Genomic DNA, 15,393 nt, shown 5'->3' with positions numbered 1-15,393 from the left:
AGCAAAGGCACAGTCTTTTTTTTGGGGCATTGATATTGATTTAGTTGACACTGGCCATTGTAGCTTAATGGAGCTGAGGTGTTTTCAACAGGGGACAATAATGGTCAGATGATGAACAATATATAGTGCATCAACAATGTATTAGGAATTATTTAAAAGTATAGCTCTTACTGTATGTCACATTTACTGATGCAAGAATTATCTTTCATCTGTCAAAACAAATTCCATAAATAAAGAACATTCTACATTGGCATTGACATTTGAGGCGTCTCGTTTCAGTATCTACTACACATTAGACAGCGAGCTGTATCTTCCATTTCACAGTCTTACGTTGTACATGAGTCATAACTAAATCTAGCTTTGTTATTGCGTTTTGTGAAACAGCAGCATGAACTCTACATACTTAACATTATTGACAACACTGACATGATAACAAAACTGGAAGGCTAGAGATATAAAAACTAACAGAGGCAACTCCAGCTGAACATTCAGCCAACCAACATCTATTGATATTGATATCTGATTGGTTGTTACACGAGTTGCAGAAAACACATCATCCTTAGACGTTAGAGACTAGACAAATAAATACATTTTAAACTTAATTTTACAGGATTAAGATCACTCAAAATAGCAACAAAGCCAGAACTCTCGTTTTGGCCTCAACAGCTATTGAATAGCTTTATAATCTACCTTCAAGTTTACTGGGGTTCACCACTAAGGTGCACTGAAACATTTACATAAAGATGTAAGATGAATGCGTCTGGCTTTACAAAGAGCTGTTTATTTCCTGTGTGTGGCTGCTGTGGTCTTCAGACTTGTTCCACTGTAGGGGTGCGTGTCCGTTGCATGAGTTTCCATTACACAACATTAATCCTTCTTCATGCTCAGTGTTCCTCTTTGGTTTGGTTGAACTGACATCACAAATCACAGAGTCAAAGACAATATAATAATTGCACTCATGGGGACAAAATGCTCAAATAAATCCACTGTACCTGGTTGAAGGGGTACAATGCAGGTCTGTTGTGGCTAGCGGAACGCAGTGTGTTGGGGATGTTGTGTCAGATGGACGTCTGATGAGCATGTCAGTAGTTGATCCTGAACCCACCTGTGATTCAGCTTTAGACAAAATAAAAAACAGAAATTAGAATTAACCGGTCCTTATCCAACAAAAAGATATTATTGAGAAAAAGACACAGAAAAGCAGTGTAGCCTACTGTTTTAGATCGATATGCAAATGTTAAAACATGGTCCCACAATAGCAGTTTTGGATGCACATATCTTGCATGACAGCCTCAACACAAAAGGGGCGGCAGTGGTAGAGCTGCTGGCCACCAACCATAGTGTCGGTGGTTTGATTCCTGGTTTCCCCGAGTCATGTGCTGAAGTGTCCTTGGGCAAGACACTAAAGCCCAAGTTGCCCCTTATGGTGAACCATAGGTCACTGCTGTCACTTGGTGCGTGAATGGGTGAATGTGAATGTGCTTTGAGTACCACTAGCTAGAAAAGCGCTATACAAGTGCATTTACCAATAGTGTAATGTGATTTCATTATATGTTGACTAGTATTGAACAACACTCACATATTAAAAAGGCACTTTTGGACTTTGACATCTGGAATTTCTTTGACTCTTCAAATGGACTAAATTTTAAAAACTGGTGTTTGAGCCACATTGCACGATCCTCCTCGAACGTTTTCCTCTGCAATTTCGATCAGATGAGGTTCATGTTAAAAATGATAGAAAAGATAAATGTAAAAAGTCATCTTAGTACAAAGCTTATAAAAAGATGCCAGGTTTCACACCTCACAGCTTAGTCGTATGGCTGCTTCTGTAAAGTTCCTTCTCTCTCTCTCAAAGATCTTTCTCTGCTCCTCTAGTGTCTTCCACTCGTCTCTAAGACGGTCTTTCTCCTGGAGCATGTAGCAGTTGCTCAGCAGGGATGCTGTCTCCTCATCACATGGAGAGCTCAGCTGCTGCTACAAGCATGAAAACAACACCAGACATCAAATGGATGGTTCAATGACACAATAAGATCATACAAACACAGATCAGGTATGGGCAAACATAAGAACAGTCTATTTCTATGTCAGTCCATCTGAGTCATATAACATTTGCAACTGAGGAGTTTTATTACCTGCAAGAGCTGCTGTTGGGTCTGAATAAAGTTTTTGCACTGCTGGATCTCCAGCTTTAGCCTGTCCATTTCCTCCTTGTCTGTCTCTCGTGTGACAGCGTCAGAGTTTTCATTCTCGCCCATCTGTGCCACAGATGCTGAAAAAATAAAACAGACTTTTATTGATTATTAAATTATTGATCTGAGCAAGAAACAAGTCTTCTGCTGCACCAGGGTTATGAAAATGCCTATTAGACAACAATCTAAGCCCCATAAATCCCAAGAACCTTGGCTGTCCAGTCTTTCCACATGGCTCTTGAGTCTTCTCCACTGAAGACGAATACTGTTGGTGAGCTTCTCCCTCACATGAACACAACTCAATTCTACACTTTCCATACTTGAATTAAACACTTCATCTTCCTCTTCTGAGTCAGCCTAAAATGGCAATGAAAATACATTTCAGTTCCACACATCTGCTAAACAAGTCTGCAAGACAAGATAAAGATGACGTTTATTTTAATTAATTTTAAGTGAAAACTAACCTGTAGACAACCATCATCAGGTTTTTCTCCTTTTGTAGTCAGCTTTTTGGAACCTAAAATGGACACTATGTCTTTTTTCATGTGCTGCAACACTTTCCTCAGCTCTGCATTTTCCAGCATTAGCTCCCTCTGCCGGGTGTCGTAGTCACTCAGTATAGTCTTATACATCTCACCCTCGTGCCTTGTGGACACAGACAGTTTTTATTCACTAATCACAGTTAAACTAATGGCAAGTTTCTACACAGCACAGTTATCAACAAACTTATGACACTCATGACAACTTATGATAAAATATATATTGGTGCAACTGAGAAAAACTGTGATAAACTGAATGAATAAATGCACAAAACAGGTGTTTATTATGTACAATCTATACTGTTGTTATATTAATTTTTAAATACAACGTCCTACTTTGCCTCTGTTTTCTCAGTTTTCCAAAGGCTTCTCTTGCCATCCGCTCTTCCAATGCTGTTTAGTACATCAATGGCTGCAAAGAAGCACAAACTAAATTTTAATCAAACATAAATTAAAATATCTAATTAAACATGACATGGCTATATACAAGTTTAATTTGATAAAGAAAAGCACTAGACCAAGTTTAACCTTGTTTCTTTTCCTTTTTGTCAATGAGAAGTTGGTTCAGACGTTCTTTCAGTTTGTTGAATTCTCTTTCCTTTCTTTTCATCTCATGATTGTACTGACTGGCCCGACTTGCAATCACATTCTGAAGCTTTTGCACCTAACAAAAGAGAAATAAAACAAGTTAGGTCTGAATGTCTATGGATTTTCTTAACATTTTTGCAATTAGTAGAAGCAAACTTTACAAAGAGAGTACCTCTTCTTTTTCATTTTTCAGGCAGTTTTGCAAACTTTTCACTTTCATTTGTAGCTGCCGTTCTCTCTCAAGCAGTCCTGTGTTTTCTCTTTTGGAAATTTCAAGCTGCTCCTACAATAGCAGAGTAATATGGATAGTGACTAAAATGCATAAAAGCAAATAAATAATTTTTATGTTAATATAAAATGAAAACACTGGGTATGGATGTTACTGTGCCTTTAAGCGAGTGCTGGTGAACTGCAGGTAGTCCACATTGCTGCTTAATTTAAGCTGCTCTACTTCCATGTTTTCCAAGGTTCGAAGGCCCTTGCGGTGCAGCTGAATCAGGTCATACATGCAATTTAGCACAGCCACAACATTTAGCTGTGAACTACCAGCTGAATCTTTCCAAGCAGGTGGGAGTCCAAGAGATGATACCTCCTGCAAAAGAACCAAGAAAAAATAGATTAATAATACAGAAATTGGTTTATACTGTAAGAAGCCTTTTTATCAGGATCATTTCAAAGATAACCGGTTCAAAGTCAAACCAATAACATGTATGATTACACATTACTATTCACAAACCAATAAGTGCACTAACACTACACCAAAGACGCATACAAGGACACCAACCTGACTGATGTGTGACAGACATTCTTGAACGTTTTGCTCTGTGCAGAAGGTACCGAGCAAGTAGGAGCTTCTGTGCAGTGGCAAAGATTGGCTATATTGTCTTGAGGGGGCTGCTCCACATTCATTACTGTGAATGTCCTTGACTTCAGAAGAATAAAGGGCTTGTCAAATATGTGCAATGCTTATGTCTACGCTAATTTGTTGACGCTAGACAAGAGCAAATTTCTATAAAACTTGAGGATACACTGAAAAAATACAATTAACAATATAAACATACATTAGGAAAAAGCACAAGAACTAGGTCAAACTTATACACTACTTTTGTAGTTCTTGTAGGTATTTTTAGTTGTACAGTGCTCCTTTTTATTATCTTCAGAAGGTACTGTATGTCTCTGTTTACAATTGTCTTAGCATGTAACTGTTCAGCTGACTGTTGAGAGAGACTGAAATGTCTCATCTGTAGTACTGTACACATGCTGAGATATTTGAAATCTCACCCAGAGACGATTCAGGCATTGTTGCAGTGTAGCCTAAAGGCTATGCTCCTGGATTATTTAATACTGTACATGTGCTGGTCTCAAGATCCACCCACGCAGTGTATTCCTGAAATAGAAGTTCAGATTAGCAGCTCCCATTCAACACAGTCAGGATTAAAAGGCAACAAATGTAAACAAGGCAACACATATACTTACTATAAATTAGTGTACTCATAATCACACTTGGTTGGTTCATTTAAATTCTTTATTAATAACAGATTATGAGGTTTTACATTTAACATATTGTTACATTGTAGGACACGCACGTCTGATAGTTTAACAGTTTAACAAGCTGGGAGCACGCCAGCATCTTATTTCAAAGCTCTTATCATCAGCTGATCAGACTAATCCCAGACACACAGTGTGGAGATTTGCATTAAAAGCCACGTTATGAACAACAAACAAAGCAAAGGTATTTTTTTCTTGGGTAGAAACAAATACACATACTAAGGAGCATTTAATCATAACTTTAAGTTTAACTTATACAAGACAACATTTAACAGTTTTCTCGTGGACCATACTGTGTTTCTCCACACATTATAGATACTGTATTATGATACTAGGTCTTGTTAACAGGAGGCCGACATGTTGCTTTCAGTGATACTTAATCAGTCTGGCAAAACAGATGGCAAGCCTTCAACCTCAAAGCTTAACAAGCCTAGACCCTTCTTAAAGCGACTACTCAACAAGCCTTAACCTCACCAGCCTTAACCTTTAACTCCTTTAAAGACAATGCATGAATATTATGTTCTAATGAGATTTACATGCAACTGTTGCGCAGCTGAAGCACAATCAGTGTTGGTTCTTCTTCAATAAATAGTGTGGTTTTATGCAAGTTCTGAGTCCTGGAACTGACACATGGGCAACAACGGTGGACGTGGAGTACAGTAAGAGACCAGATGACTCAAACTCCCGGCGTCGTCTAACAGTCATGTGTATTTGCCAAAGTACAGCAACCGTCACACTACTTCAGCTCCCTGTGTTACTGTTTGAACGGTGCTAGCTACAGCTTAAGTAATAATTTGTAACTATCAATACAACAGCATTACGTTACTTTACTACGTCACTCAGGGCTAATTAAGTTTAGACACTTAGATAAAAGATGCGCTGAACGTTTACCGCCGTTACATTACGCCCCACCTCGAAACAACCACACGTTTATATGAATGAGAGTACGTAATGACAGCAAGCAAGTAAAACATTTAGCAAAACATGCATAATACAATGTTCACTGTTCTTACTGCGATTATCGTGGCCGTTTATATCTTCGATTCCACTCCCTCTTGCTTCCAGACAGAGAAGCTGCTCCTTTACTCCTGTCTGTCCAAATGACAGTAAACGCCACTGCACACACACCAAACAGGCCGCTAATTGGCCAGCTCGTTGTCTAGCAACCGAGCACGGCTCAATGCGATTGGCTGTTAGCTGTAAAATGCCTTCAAGTGTTTTGTATTTCTCTTTAAATCTTTTTCATACAAAATACGCAGAATGGCAAACTTAGGAAAGTCACTAGTTTTTCTTCTTATCTAAATACGTTTGAAAATAATTAAAAATATTTGGAGGCAAATGTTTGTACTAACGTTACACTATATTTCTGTTTACGGCGATATGTGGTTAGACCTCCGAGAGACACTGGTGTAGAGGATAATAAGAACAGTCGTGTTCTCTACTATATAAAGAAATAGAACATAATAAATCTACAAACATAAAAACAGCATGATTATAACCTGAGTGCTACTGTGTCATCTCCTATATTAATAGTTCAGCAAAACGTATAACACTTCAGTTTTTTTAAATTATTAATTCACTCTTTCCCCTAGATTTAATGAAAGTAAAGTGACTTACTGGACACAGTTTAATACAATAATCAGCTCTTTTTTAATTTCATACTGAGCCCAAATTCAGTCCCTAACTGGTACTGAAACTCCTGTAGATTCAGATATCCTGTGCAGGTCTGCACAGTCATTTCCCTTTGCTGCAAGCCACCATGTTGTCATCTCACCCTTGCACTGCTGGGTCAAGTAGAAATGAGACTTAATGAAAGACAGGAGAGTCAAATTGCAAAGCTTGTGTCCTTTTGAATTTTAAATAAAGCCATCAGGGTTTGATGGGGAGGGGCACAGAGCAGCAGCTGAGGCCACCTAAGCAACACATTAAAAATATCGGCACTGCAGCCCTGTCCACTGGGAATAACTAGCAGCCCCATCCCCCATTATAAGACCAGCACCACTAAACACAGATCTTAGGTTACAATCTGAATAGAAGTAGATTTGGATAATACAATAGTTCCTTAGAAAGAAAACAGCAGACACGCCCAAACTATTTTTGCTTGAAGGGAACTTTTTATTTACATGGGGTCTTTTCAAATCTCAGCCTCATAAATCCTTTTTCTCTTTCAAAGAACAAACAATGGCAAACCAGCTGATATGCATTCACATTTATAAAAGCAGTAACCTAAAGAGATGTTGTGAATGTAGGCTGTATTAGGGGATATGTCGAACTACAGCTCCTTAGCTACAGGGATAATATTCTGTGGTCTAATGACTACTTTTATATTGAACCATATGCTGGGGTGACTTCAACTAGGATGAGCACCACCTACTGTAAAAGAAAAAGAACTATCAGAGCTGGACGTACAATGTGATGTCATGCATGAACCTTGTAATATAAAATAGTTTTGTGTCAGTTCAACCAGACGCAATAACAAAAACCAAACTATTTAAGTCTTTTTACTGTAGTTTTAAATATACACCCATTTGATAAGCCACAACCCAAAGTACAGCTTTCTTGTAATTTTGTACTAAAACACAAGTAATTACAAGCTGCTGGCATGTTGTGTCGTGAGATACCAAAAGACTTCACACAGGACCTTTGCCTGTCTTCTATGGTTCCTTGGTGGAAGAGGAATATTTTCCAGACAGCAAGTTAATGTTGAAGATGAACAAACTCCGATCACAGAATATTGGACCAATCTGTGAAGTCAGGGAGCAGGTGCCTAGTTTTAATAGAAGAGAAGCACTTTTATCCTCGAATGTTTCATATACATATATTTTTTATGCCTTTTCATGGTTCTACAAATTAATTAGGGTTCCTCTAATCTTGAGCACATAGAAAAAAATCACTTGTTTTGAGGAGTTTTGTCACTTTTGAAGTCCAGTATTCTGGGTAAAGTCGTCTGTTATATTATTATCACAAGGAAATCATGACACTTTAAACAAGCAAGGTTATAGGCAGTTTTTTTCTTCAGGGTAGATATGAAATGTTTGTGATGATATCTTTACTTACATAACTTTTAGGAGCACACATTCAAAGAACATAGTAAGACACGTCAACCTAAACAAAAGGAAGATTTAATTTAGCTTCACAAGCACTGAAAAAACATTAGGTTACATCCCTACACACTGTTTTGTTGCTTTGGGAGACAAAAAAATTACAATTATAAAAATGTTGTATCTGAATCTGACTGAAAAATTATGAGTAATGTCCTACTAAATAAATTACTCCACGTTCTTTATTGACAGATAACACAACAGGAAGTGGAAACTCATCAAACAACATTATAAGTGCTTAAGATACTACTGTAGGTATGAGTGTGGTGTAGTGGAGTATGGCAGCTATGATTCCAGTTTGACAAGCCGCTCTCTGCTTTTGATGCACATCTGCAAACAAAGTCGTGCGGTTAGATAAATTAACCTATTAACACAACAACTCATCGTTTTATTTACAATGTGGAGTCAACCCAAAACCCACACTCTGTGTCTAACAGCAGGTTAATCCTACATTCAGCTTTTTGGGATTTCTGGGATTTTGAAGTTCGGGCAAGCAGATAATGATAAAATCAGCGAACGTCACAGCGGTTACTCTGGTGATGGACGACCTGAACAATTCTTGGTATTTATGTCGAACCCTCACCTAGACTGGAAAGTCTTGTTCCTCGCGACATACAGTACTGAGACTGTCACCGTGTGTGAGACACTGAACCTCTGTCCCAGGCCATTCTAGACCTGTCAGCACACACATTCAAGAACATATGCAAACACACCATCTGTGTGGTGTGTTTGCATATGCATTGTTTGATATCACGAGCAGCTAATTTGTTCTACTCCACCTCTGAAGTTTAATTATCCGGGGTAATTATCCCGGACACGGGTGAAATGTTGTCTCCTTACTTAAGGTGAAGTCAATTCTCTCACTAAGTGCTAAAAACAACATTGGCTGCAACAGTAGAATAACACGAACAGACAAATTAAAAAGCTTGTACCACTACAGATACAATCAGCTGGATTGTTTGAAGATCTTTGTTGACTAAATCATGCAGCAATTAATCCCAGGCAGGTGAAACAGGAAAGTTTTTAATGTGGGCACATAAAATTGTGCCCTTTCACTTTCACACCCCGCATCAACATATGCAATAAAACTCTTCACGCCCACTTGACAGGTAAATGACTACGAGCATCATTGTGAGCAGGTGTAATTGTGTGCAGTCGGTCATGTGCTGTAGATCAGACACTTATTTTAATGCCGACGGGATGCTTTAATAACCTTACATCCTGATTAATCTTTTTCTTCCCTTCCCACGTCTGTTTGCCATGAGATTAAGAACTAACCAAAGACAGCGTTCATCAACATCTGTGACATTTAATTGGCTTTAAAAAATGCATAATTACAGCACAGCTGTAAAAAAAAAGGAGCTGCCTCACCACATAGTTTAAAGTTCATGTTTTTGAGAATGCAACAGCCGGAGCAGCAGGCAGCAGTCACGACAGGTCCGCACCGCCACATAGTGTGTTTCTGATGGAAACCACATGACCTGACCAATCAAGCCTGAACCTGAGAACCACATTTTATGTCATTTTGATCCCGATCCTGTTTTCAACATGCGACATGTACTGAAGCTCGGATACTGGCTGCTTTAGGGGTTTAAGCTGTAAGCTTTCACTGCATCGTAGCAGTTTAACATATAATTAGGAAGGCTGTAAAAGCAGGTTATCTGGGAGCGGGGAGAAAATAAACACGACTGGAATTGTGCTTAAAAAGAGGAAAATGTCACGAACAACTTCTACTTAAATGAAGACTCCTAAGGAAAAGGGGAAACAATAACCCTACCATGCACAAACAGTTTACATATTATTATTATTATTATTATTATTATTATTATTATTATTATTATTATTATTACGATGATGATTTTATCTGTTTCTGTCCAGATACCGAAGACATGCAGTTTAATCACTACAGAAAAAAAGGTCTGAGTCGCTACTTTGCTACTGTTACATTAGCACAAATAATCTGACTGAACGTGAGAACGTCAGTATTTGTCCTGTTAAACAAAATAGCTCTCTGTGCTCTGTATTGACGTTTTCTGCATCTTGTCATATTATACTCTTTGTTTCATTTCTCTCTGATTAACTTTAGTGGCTGCATGTGATTGTTGGGCAGGAGTGATAAACGCTGCACAGCAGGTTAAGGAATTCTGCGAGTTATTTGACCCTGTTAATGATTCAGTGTTTCAGCACAGGCGTCATCAGAGTCGCTTGCAAAGACTAGAAATGTGTGGTTGGTAATTACAGTGCGCACTCATATCGTCCGGGCTCCTTGCAGGTACGCAGCGCAGGCTAAACCTCCAGCAGGAATCCGCTGTGTTGCAACGTCTTGTCACGGCCCCGTCCGTTCTCAAGTGAGCGGCTGTTTCGTCAGACCTGCGGCAGCCAGCCACTGTGACGAGGCAGACGTGTAGAAACGCCGCACAAAGAACAAGTTTTACTCCGTGCGGCGGCCTGTGTTTGTTTAGGTGGGACAAGGGCAAGAACTTTGATCCGTCTTCGCCGCTGGCAATAACAGCTTCACAAAGGACAGCGTTCTAGAGAATGATGACAGGCTGCTGAAAATGCTTTTACAGGATGCAAAACAATGAAAATGTAAAAGATGCATACAGATATCCTCTATCCTACTCAAACAAAGTTTTAAATGTCTATTAAGTTACATTTCTTGGGTACTTCTTCAAAAATAAAACCACTCATACCTCAGTGAGTCCTAGAGGTTACTGTAAAAATGTACTACTGTGTACATCATGCTCAACTCACTCTTCCGGCCTCTGGACAACCCTCCGATGTTTAAACCAGCAACAGCGATGCAGAACATCAGGCAAATCATCGGTTGTCCTATAAAATCCAAGACGCACACCGGGCAAAGTGGGGTCTCAACTCAACTCCAGTCAACTCCAGCCGTCCCTCGCTTTCATTCCTTGAGTATGGTCTGATCGTCGCTTTTCTCCTCCGAGGGCGGCTGGCTGGTTCCGGTGTCCTGAGCCGAGCTCAGCTGCCTGGTGTTGGCCTTCAACGACCTCTGCCGCCGGGTGCCGTTGCCGATGCAGTGCAAGAGGTTCTTAATGGTGGCCCACATCTCCTCGTCCTTGTAGGAGTAGATGCAGGGGTTCATGACGGAGTTGAGAACGGCCAGGAGGAGCAGCCAGCGCTTTGACTTCAGCACCTGACAGCTCTGACAGTGAAGGCCGTCCAGCAGCAGAACCACCAGGCCGGGGGTCCAGCAGAACACAAAGGCTCCTACGAAACAGACATAGAACACGTCACAGTATAAAACGAGCAATCTGTCACAAAGAAGTGAGTCCACTGACTTTGACTTCGCTCATTCTTGCGTCTTTCAGGCTTCACTTACACTTGCGCTGCAGTCACTGTGTTAGATAGTTACACCGTGTGTTTGGTAAATACGAAGGCAGGTCACAGACGCGCTGAGCTAAGGCGGCCAATTAGTCACCTTCAACATGTCTGGCCACAAACCAGCGCGACGGAGACGCTTCTGGAGCCGACACGAAGCAGCAAGTAGCAACTCGCCCGCAGCAGCAGCAGCAGCAGCAGCAGCAGCAGACCTGTGGCTGCGAACCAAAAACAAGTACAGCTGGCTCTTCCTCTTCGCCGTCCCTGAGCTCAGACATGCAGACGCAGAGAGGCGCACGTTTTAGTGGCATTTAACTCATAATAAGAGCAACAAAGTCTGAATATGTCTGGTGGTAACTGCAGTTTCATATTTAGGTTCCAACCATTTCAGACGCAATACAAATAAAGAGCTGCAGGCGCCATGAGTGGCGGGTCTATTCTGCTAATGGGTTTGAATGGTAACGTCTGACCAATCCCTGTGTGGCCGTGCTGAACTCATCTACTTCACTCTGCTTAAGGTTTCAGGTGCCTCTGAACTGGTTTGTCCTGTTGTCGTTTCCGCTAAGTAGATCGTTTCTCGTCAGGAACAAAACCTAGGAGCTTCATGCTCACCGCTAAACGCTGGACCCGACAGCTTGTCCTTACTCGACAACTACCTGTTCCAAGCACAAACTACGCCAGTCTTTTTTTTAGTTCTACCCCAAAGTCCAGACATTTGAAAAAAGCTACGCAGTGGGAGACTCTAGACCGAAGGAGAACCTCCATCTGAAAGCAATCGACATGGTCCTCAAGTATAGGTTCCTTAATGTTGGGTGGGGAGGAGGAGACTCCCAACGAGCACTGGCGTTGTGTGGTGTGGTGCCGATGGTTCGCCACACAGGCTGGGAGGCAGTGTTCTGACAGGGACAGATAATTACACAGAGCTGCACTACACACTGCCGACGGCCGAGCCGTTCAGCCACGCAGCGACACAAAGACCCAAACAACCAGCTACAGCGATGTGATGCGTGTTTTCCCGTCCGCCGACTGCAGCAAACGTGAGCTCATGGACCGGTGGCGCCGTGTGAAACGCCAGGGCAGAGACAGGGTTTGTCTTACGAAACCAGCTTGTTTGGAACAGCGGGACAAACGCTCTCCTCTTGAGGAAAGGTCCTGGGTCGGTGATATCTGACGGTCTCATTAACCACAGAGTGATTCATCACATCTTTGCTTTCTAAGTGTGCAATATCAAACCAATGCATTATTGATGAATGCATAATGCATTCGATTCAATTCATCAATGATGCATTGGATTAACACAACAGAGAGTAATATGGAGGAAGTATTTCAAGATGTTTAACCCTCTCTCTTTGGTCTCAGTGACACTTCCCTTTCTACAATGTTTCATATCCTGTAAATCAAACCAATTTGACTTTTATTTCTTAGTAGAAACTTAAGGTACAGTACAATTTGTAGAAGTTTAAAAGGGATCATAACGTGTCACTGCAACTGAAAGGAACAAAATACTAAAGAACCATCAAACAGCACAGAGACATGAGTGAAGCAACCCTGTGTCTGGTCCATTCGACACTCCCTCAAACCACAACCGGTCACTCAACCAAAACCATGAGTGGTCATCTCATTACGCTCAAGGTTTGCTCCCGTATCAGCGAAACAAGCCACATTCCAGCGTCTGCGGGCAGTGACTCAATATATTGCCTGGACTTTGTGACAGCTGTGAACCCTGACGACACACGCGGCAATAAAACCACAGCAATGCTGGAAATGCTACGGGTCGGTGTGCGGCACCTACCGAGCACGACCATGACCGTCTTGATGAGCTTGATGGGCGTCCTCTTGCGGTTGAGGGAGCCGCTGGTGTGGATCTTGAGCATGTTGGTCTTCCTTTTCACGTAGGTGTAGATCCTCACGTAGATGCCCACCATGACCAGGAACAGGACCAGGTTGGAGCCCGACCAGAAGGCGAGGTAGCTCCGGGTGAAGATGGGCGCCAGCTGGGAGCACATGGCCAGGTTGCAGATGCAGTTCCAGCCCAGGCTGGGCACGGCGCCCATGAAGATGGAGATGGCCCACACCAGCACGATCAGCAGGGTCACCCTCCTCCGCGTCAGGTTGCTGTGCACCTTCCAGTTCATGACGGAGATGTAGCGCTCCAGGGCGATCACCAGCAGGTTGGCCAGCGACGCCGACAGGCTGACGTCCAGCATGCCTTGGCGGAAGAAGTACCCGTTCACCGTCAGCTTCTTGGACACGTCGCCCGTGTTGAACATGAGGTACACGTAGGCTATGCCTGCCAGGAAGTCGGAGGCGGCGAGGTTGGCCAGAAGGTAGTAGAAGGGGTAGTGGAAGCGTTTGTTGGTGGCCACGGCGGCGATGACCATGGAGTTGGAGAGCAGAATGAAGCAGCAGAACAGGGAGCCCACCACCTGCACCAGGATGAGCTGAGCGTCGTCCCACTTGTCCTGGATGCCGGTGTTGTTGTAGAAGAAGCCCATGAGCTCATGGTAGTGACAGGTGCTGTTGCCGTCGTCACGGGCCATCGTGGACGAGGTTCTGAGGAGCGAGACGGACGTTCTTCACTGTAAATGCCCACGAGCACGTTCTAAAACTTAAGATATTCATGTGAGCCTAACAGAGAAATATGAAAAGAATAGAGATAGGCAGAAAAGTCACTTCGGTGCGTTTACTTGAAAGCTTAGTCTAATCATTTTGACTTCATTTATTATTAACGTAGAAGAGATGTAATGATTGAAAGCTGAATTCAACTCAGAGACGCTTCACTGACGCCAAACATGACAGAAAATTAAAGTGGGCCCAGATGAAGCTCCGTCCGCTAAAACAGTCGGTTTGGAGACGGTAATGTGCCATTTTCATCCTAAACAAACAAATCCTCGCAAAACAAGGCTTCATTACGGCGCAGAGGAGCAGGGCGCGTTTTATTGTCCGTCTTTCCCTTACTGTGTAAATGAGTCAGACGCAACCTGCCCGACTTGGCTTCTCAACATCAGCAAAGGAGGAAGGACTTTCCCCACGGTTACGTGTCGCGGCTGACGGAGCTTTTCGTTCCCAGAAGCGCTCGAGTGAGGCGCGAGACGCCGGGCAGGTGTGCTTACCTGCGCAGAGGTGACTCAGGAAAGGCTCCGCGTCGCGCTAATGGACGCGCCGCTGCGCGCTGCCGCCGCCGAGAGCCCCCTGCAGCATTGTTGCTCCGCGGCTGCGCACGGACCCGGCCACGGCTGCGGGACGGGGACGCACGACGAAGTGAGGGAGGCGAGCCGAGCGTCGGAACGTCGAGGCTCGAGCTCGGTGACGTAGGAGGGCGTGGTCCGAGGAAAGGGGCAGCCCACGCGCGTCAACCACTGCAACCACTGGCTCACCTGCGGAACAAAAGGCTGGAGAACATCTGGACCAGGAACATTTAGAAACTTAATGCGTTGTTTTTATTTACTGTACGGTTTTACTTTATCATATGTAATACAACTTTTCAGTCTTGGGTAATTTCTACAGCAGCTGTTGGCCCAAGATCTACGGTCCTGTTACAGTCCGGACTTTGACGACGTCAGTCTAAGTCCTTAATTCTTTTTTTTAACCATTCAGATGTAGATTTGCTGGTGTGTTTCAGATCATCGTCATAAATGTTTGACCCGTCCGACCAATGACCTGACACTGGCTCCTGAAGCTGAAACCACTGCTGTGCTGAGGTTTTTGCAGCGCTTCCACAAATCTGACGCTTTGTTTGAACACCAGCTTTGGCTGCTGTTTGTTATTAGCTCCGGCTGTTGAAAAGTAAAACTGATGTTTGTTGACACAAACTAAACACATTTGTTGAAAGTAAATTTTCAGAGTAAAAATCCTGCTCGTTTGTGGAAAGCACTTGATTTACTCATCTGTTTTGACTTGAACTTGGTTTGAAGTCAAATGTTTGCCATATAAAATGAGCACTTATGTTTACACTACACAGCAATAGGTTGTGTTATTATTAGGTGTCCCTGGTGTTTTTGACCCTGGGAATAGTAATGGATGAGCCCAAAAATCTTATATTGAAGCTCTCCAGTCTGCAGCGCTGCAGTCGCAGTAAGGGTG

At 42.5% G+C, this 15,393-nt stretch overlaps 2 protein-coding genes across 6 annotated transcripts; both read right to left on the bottom strand.

The window, feature by feature from the left end:
- Window positions 1–761: 761 nt before the first annotated feature.
- On the bottom strand, window positions 762–6,015 carry LOC114854442 (afadin- and alpha-actinin-binding protein-like). Of its 2 annotated transcripts, none has more exons than XM_029148847.3 (14): window positions 5,878–6,015; window positions 4,598–4,703; window positions 4,101–4,243; window positions 3,705–3,908; window positions 3,489–3,599; window positions 3,257–3,392; window positions 3,065–3,140; window positions 2,654–2,834; window positions 2,399–2,546; window positions 2,133–2,269; window positions 1,801–1,974; window positions 1,580–1,697; window positions 993–1,116; window positions 762–911 (listed from the first exon to the last, which is right to left on the bottom strand). In XM_029148847.3, exons 2-14 carry the CDS (start codon window positions 4,614–4,616, stop codon window positions 767–769), a joined length of 1,716 nt encoding a protein of 571 aa, XP_029004680.1. In that variant the 5' UTR covers window positions 4,617–4,703; window positions 5,878–6,015; the 3' UTR covers window positions 762–766. The 2 variants fall into 2 exon arrangements, with proteins under 2 accessions (XP_029004680.1, XP_029004681.1); XM_029148848.3 differs by having other exon boundaries at window positions 1,801–1,971.
- Window positions 6,016–7,970: 1,955 nt separating this feature from the next.
- On the bottom strand, window positions 7,971–14,585 carry lpar3 (lysophosphatidic acid receptor 3). 4 transcript variants are annotated; one of them, XR_003785779.3, is made up of 4 exons: window positions 14,269–14,414; window positions 13,103–13,863; window positions 10,720–11,199; window positions 7,971–10,496 (listed from the first exon to the last, which is right to left on the bottom strand). XR_003785779.3 is itself a non-coding variant. In XM_029148875.3 (3 exons), exons 2-3 carry the CDS (start codon window positions 13,848–13,850, stop codon window positions 10,874–10,876), a joined length of 1,074 nt encoding a protein of 357 aa, XP_029004708.1. In that variant the 5' UTR covers window positions 13,851–13,938; window positions 14,424–14,585; the 3' UTR covers window positions 7,971–10,873. The 4 variants fall into 4 exon arrangements, 3 of the variants coding, with proteins under 3 accessions (XP_029004708.1, XP_029004707.1, XP_029004706.1); XM_029148875.3 differs by lacking the exon at window positions 14,269–14,414 and adding an exon at window positions 14,424–14,585 and having other exon boundaries at window positions 7,971–11,199; window positions 13,103–13,938; XM_029148874.3 differs by lacking the exon at window positions 14,269–14,414 and adding an exon at window positions 14,424–14,584 and having other exon boundaries at window positions 7,971–11,199.
- Window positions 14,586–15,393: the final 808 nt, after the last annotated feature.

Source organism: Betta splendens, chromosome 4, assembly GCF_900634795.4.
Source record: "Betta splendens chromosome 4, fBetSpl5.4, whole genome shotgun sequence".
Lineage (NCBI taxonomy): Eukaryota > Metazoa > Chordata > Actinopteri > Anabantiformes > Osphronemidae > Betta > Betta splendens.
Note: the sequence above shows the minus strand (reverse complement) of the source record. Positions and strands in the feature narration are given on the sequence as shown.